The 6,088-nt window shown below is 27.6% G+C and overlaps 1 protein-coding gene across 2 annotated transcripts in view; it reads left to right on the forward strand.

Annotated features, from left to right (window-relative positions):
* Positions 1-5,807, forward strand: part of LOC107436411 (acid-sensing ion channel 5-like) — a gene marked incomplete in the record, with an annotated part of 36,055 nt that extends 30,248 nt beyond the window's left edge. For both annotated transcript variants that reach the window (XM_071184591.1, XM_071184590.1), the window contains 4 exon segments: positions 1,350-1,430; positions 1,684-1,783; positions 3,731-3,810; positions 5,545-5,807. In XM_071184591.1, the coding sequence (XP_071040692.1) occupies positions 1,350-1,430; positions 1,684-1,783; positions 3,731-3,810; positions 5,545-5,657 (374 nt within the window).
* Between the last annotated feature and the right edge of the window lie 281 nt (positions 5,808-6,088).

The raw sequence follows: 6,088 nt of genomic DNA on the forward strand, positions 1-6,088 counted from the left end.
AATTAAAATATAAACTGAGGTCGCGTTTCAGTGTGTTTGAAATCTTACTTCACTGTGATTGACAGATAGTATTCTAACACTTCCGCTAATCAGTGTCAAATATACGAAGATTTATGGAAGATGGAGAAAAATGTAAACAAAAGTTTTTTCGAGTTTAAATTTTACCTAATGAATTTAAAATAATCTGGGTAAAAGGTTCAAACATTCTTTTACATATTCATGAAATAAGAAATTTAAAAGTTATAATTCTGAGAAAAAAAGTTACTTGTTAATCATACATAAAAACATAGCACAGATTCTAGCCTTAGCACTTTATAATCAGTTTTAAAGCTTTATAAACAAGGGCAAGTAAAACTTTATCAAAACTCCAGTTTAGTTGTTTTATTTTGGGTAACAGTTACTTACAAAAATCTCGTAATTTCAAATTGTGTTAATTAATTTTCCATTAAATTACGCCTGCGTTAATAGGAGTAATAAATAGTAGCGTATTAATAAAATAAGAAAAGTTATGATTCTAAAATAAAAGTTACTTGTTTATCGTACACAAAACAAAACACAGATTACTGCCTTAACACTTTATAATCAGTCTTAAAGCGTTATAGGAAAGAACAAAAGAATAATGTCGTTAAATATGTTCTGGTCAAGTTAGGTACGTAGTTATTTTATTTCCAGATGTAAATACATGCGGCAAATATTTTTCAAAGTGAAATATTATCAAAGCTCCAGATTAATCGCTTTATTTTGGGTAAGAGTAACTTATGCAAATTACTCAATTTCACAATGTGTAAATTAATTTTGCATCCAGATTATGCCTGCGCTAATAGGAGCTGTAATCAATACCATTTTCTGTGGTCGATATAAGTTATGAACGACTAACTTTGAAACAATTTTCATGTGGTTTCATGTTTTCCTTCTGTTCCAGAAAAATGAAACTTAGTTAGACCCAAAGTCAGAGTCGTATTTGGATTGATGCTTAATATAGAAGCTTAATCATCAATCATAATCAGTTTAACAAATGAGCAATTGACGAAAAAGAGCCTTCAGCAATATAGACCGACTATATTATAAGAGGATATACTAAATTGAATATCGGTAATTCATTTAATTTTTATGCTAATAACATACATACAATCATGGAGAACATTAAAAAATCTATGAAATATTATTGAAGCAAACAAAAAAACACCCTTACATGATGTTTTAAAGTTACGTAGTAATATTGACCATTGTTTAATTAGACTTACTTCACTTAAATAAACGTTGTGAGTTTTTTTTGTCTATTATGAAAAAGTAAAATAACACCGATATACTTGTAATAACAAAATATTAAACATAATTACTTATTTTAGAAGGTGGTAATACTTCCTATCCTGTTTGTGGTCCTAAACAAATGCTTGGTTGCGTTGTAATAGAGTTGTCAAAAATATTAAGTAAGTTGTAGTTTTATTGATATTGTTTCTCAATTCAACGCTCTAAACACCGATGTATCTAACTACATCTACATATGCTCGAAACGCAGTGTGAACAATTTACATTTATTGAAAACTATTTCAGCAGTTGCCTGCAGTTTAAAACTTAACTCCCAGTAAATTTCTGCTTTTATTTAAAGCTTCATGTATCGTAAATGCCTTGAAAAATTTGGATTGAAAATTGTTAAGAAAATGACATTATTATTTATTCCAGGTGATTTATTGAAAGAATGTCAACCACCTTGTTTAGATTATATATTTGAAGCTACATCATCTTATGCTCAATTGAGATTTAATTACAGTTTACAAGAACGGTAACTAGTTTAAAGATAATTATCTATTAAATAATATCATTTCAACTGATCTGTTATATTTTTGTATATATCTTTTAAAAACATACACAGAAACTTTGAATAACCTATGATCTTACTATTGGCTTTTCACGTAATAAAATCTAATCTTTCAGATTCAAAAGTTGTACTAAGTATACTAATTAATTAGTTTAGACCATAATTAAAATTACGGTATTTGACAGAAAAGTTAAAAATTTATCTTTTCTGAATGAACGTGTTTTTATGCATTGCATGACAAGAAAACAAGCGTTTTCAAAATAAAACAGACATAATTTTTAATTTTTTGCCCACTAAGAGAAATTGGAGAAATATCAGAAATAAAGTTTCCTGTTGTTATAATTTAAAAACTATATCGAAGTAGGAGTAAAATATTCACTTGGCATTTTTTAGTCTTAAAATATGTCTGTATGCAAAATTCCAGCTTAATTGATGCTTGACCTTTCGGGCACCCGCCTTGCTGCTATTTTTTAAATGCATTTATTAAAACAAACCAGCCGTTCACGGGTGCCATTCTTCCAAAATAATACTACAATTTTTAACATTTTATATTTTAAAACACGAATAATAAAAATAACTGGAAGATGAGATTTTAAGCTATTAAAGATTAGCGAGAATATATACACTCTTAAGATTTTCCATCCAAATTTATGGTAAAATAACGGAAATATGTCTGTCTGACTTTAAAGTTTACGGTTAGAAACATTTATTTACCCATACCTATAAACCGTTAATGCAAGTAACCATATAATATAGTACAACTGGCATGACTTCGAAACTGTAAAAATATAATGTCCCTGGGCATTGGAGTAAAGTTATGTAAGACTTTTTGTTAGGTAATGAACACTGAAGTTAGGTTGTGGTTGAGTTGTTATTGTTCAAGTGAATCGCGGAATGTGGCTTAATTAGTTTACCTAGTGGTACCAATTATAGTGATAGATAGGAAATGTTAGACTAAACATCTCTGTGGCGTGACAATTTTACGCAAAAGAGAGTTTCTTATTCGAAAAGTCCATGGTCACCAATTGAGGAGGGAAGTACAATGGAAACTCCTCATGTGTTGAAGGAATTGAATTTTGGAAATATTGTGATGTCAACGCTATGATTCGAGACCTCGTTTAGTCAGGCAAAGTTTAACAGATTTACCCTTTCGGCTATGTACTCGGCTGCAAGGAATAAAGTGGCATCATAAAATTTTCGGAACACATTGATATTAAATTATTAGGCATTTGCTGTTGTGTTAGGCATGCGATGATTGAAAATTAAAATATAAACTCAAAATTCAAGGCTGAGCTTTAAGCTTACAAAGAACGTGTGCTTGGTTCTTATGTGCTTTGGCCCTAGTAGGTGCGAATACATTTCTAGTTGCTCGAATAAAATTCTAGTTATTGAACCGTATTAGATGAAAACATCCAATAAACAAATCTTCTCATAATTAACAGTTTTAATATAATCTTTTTATGGTTATTTTACTGGTTTGGTTGAATATGATGAAATAACTATTGAATAAGTTATTATTTAACAATTTATTTTGAGAAAATTTTAGTAGTGCAATTAAAAAAATTGAAAGTACAGAAAAATCGAATGTGCACATTTTAAGAAACTTGGCTTTCTTATAAATTTAAATTACGAACAGTTTTTTCTCTTCTCATTTATTTTAAAACAATCTACACTTATAAATACCATTGTAGAATAATAAATTCAAATTCGATTTTAGTTTTTATGTGCAATATATTAGATATCGTGGCAGTAGGCCTCTATTAGTAACTAAAGCTATACATTTATTATTGAACTTTTTATTAAACTGTTTAAGTACTTGATACCGTGCAATTTTTAAAAATAGTACTTATATTTATGAAATTTTGATTAATTTTTGTTTATGTATAATCATGTTTTTTTTTCGATTCTTAGAAGCAGAATCTCTATTTCTTACAACACTATTAGTTATTATCATAATATCTATCACAAGCATTATCTATCTTCTTTATTCAGTAAGTATGTATTTTTTATTAAAGAAAATGAATACTTTAATTTTTTTCGTGATGAATATTTCAATTATTTTAAGCAAATGCGTTATGTCTAATTTATATAAGCAAAGAGGTAAGCGAAATACCGTGCTAAATAAATTCAAGTAATTTGAGGTAATCTCTTTTAAGAATGTACAGAAATTGAAAAATCTGTATTTATAAAATATTTCTTCCTTACAATATATATACATATTCAATATACAATTTCCAATCTTATTAAAAATTTAGAAAAATAAAGTAATGTTATATAATCAGAGCTTGCCTTGACATGTTCTGAAAGTGAAGATGTCAGATAGTTTAATTTGTCGGAAATTTTTTTTTTGTCCACTGAGCATTTTATTTATCCATAAGCTTATGTGTATTTAACTCGCTCAATTTTCTATTTTCGCGGGTCGTGAGAGATTATGTTATTCATGTTAATCAACGTACCAATCGTGTTAGCGTCATTTTGCTACTCATCCTAACTTTTCGGAAGAACTTGTTAATCCCCTTTTTAAAACCATGTGTTTAGATGCAAATTAGGTCTCATACTGAAAATAAAATACTTTTTGAAATAAAAACCATGATAGGTTCTCAAATTTTCTCGATTTTTTTCGTCTTGAAAACATTTAATCTTCCAGGTTTAAAAATTTATTAAGTTCCTTCTTGAAAACAGATTTAAATTTCCGTGTCTAATAATTTATTACTAGTTAGCGTGAAAACACTTAAATTTACGTATTTAAAAATACATTATGCATCATCCTGGTAAGACTCAAATTTTCATGTTGAAAAAAATATTACGTGTTAGCGTGAAAACAATTAAACTTCATTATTTAAAATTACCTTAAGCATCATCGTAAAAAAGCTTAACTTTCAAAGTTTAAAAGTATATTCAAGGCCGACTTGAAAGCACTGTAATATTTACGTGTCTTAAGCTGCGTTGCGAGTAATCTTAAAGCACTTAAATTTCCATGTTTAAAAATATATTAAATTTCATCTTGAAAATAAAAATATTCTGATTTAAGAACATATATTACTTTTAGATATAAATTTAGAGCGTAACTTTAATTTGTAAATTTCTTAAATATAACGGTTTTCAACTAATACTAAGCTTATATTGCTTTAATTTACTAAAATATCACGTTCTTCTGCGAAGCACTTCAATGTTTTAAAATACTAAAATATCCTTTTATATGTTTTTCTGTGGAGCACTTCAATGTCTTGATATACTAAAAAATCACTTTATTCGCTGTTCTGCTATACTAAGCTTGTATTGCTTTAATTTGCTAAAATATCCCTTTATACGTTGAACTTCTAATTTTTCTATTCTTTCTAAACGTTTATTACTTTTAGATATAAATTTAGAGCGTAAGTTTATTTTGTAAATTTCTTAAATAGGATGATTTTCAACTAAAGAATGTTTTCTAAACATCTTCCTGATTTCTCTATGCTGGAAAAAAAATGCAATATTAAGCTTACATTGCTTTAATTTACTAAAATATCCCTTTATACGTTCTTCTGCGAAGCACTTCAATATTTTAATATACTAAAATATCTTTTTATGTGTTTTTCTGCGGGGCACTTCAATGTCTTGGTGTACTAAAATATCACTTTATACGCTCTTCTGCATAACACTTCAATGCTTTAATGCACTAAAATATCGCTTTATATGTTCTTCTTCTGAGCCCTTCATAGATTAATTTCATATTCCCTCAAAAGGTGATATAGGTGGTGCTATGGGATTGCTTTTAGGAGCCAGCTGCTTGACTGGAGTTGAACTTCTAATTTTTCTTGGACAATGGCTATATTTTGTGTTTTTCAAGAAGATATGATAACAACTAAGAGAAGAAAATAAACGGCAATAGAGTAAAAAAGAAATTCACAAGTTCCGATAAAGTTTAATCAACATCATGAATTAATTCTTTAATGTTAGAATTTACATTAATGTATTCATGTAATAAATAAAGACTACTATTATAGTATATTTTTTGCTTCTTATTATCCTGCCATAATTGCAAAAATCACATCTAAACAATTTCATCAAAAAGCATCTGTACAAATATCTAAAATTTAATAACTATTTTTAACTGTTAATATGATAAACTAATATTAAATAACATAATGTTAATATGAGAACTCATAATACGATGCTGAATTTATGTAAGAATAAATAAATTACATAATCCGTACATCTATTTAAAAAGTATTTAACTCTTCATAATAAAACTTAAAAATGTTATACCTGTCTTTTGTTATACCAGAA

This window comes from Parasteatoda tepidariorum, chromosome 8 (assembly GCF_043381705.1).
Source record: "Parasteatoda tepidariorum isolate YZ-2023 chromosome 8, CAS_Ptep_4.0, whole genome shotgun sequence".
In the NCBI taxonomy this organism is placed as follows: domain Eukaryota; kingdom Metazoa; phylum Arthropoda; class Arachnida; order Araneae; family Theridiidae; genus Parasteatoda; species Parasteatoda tepidariorum.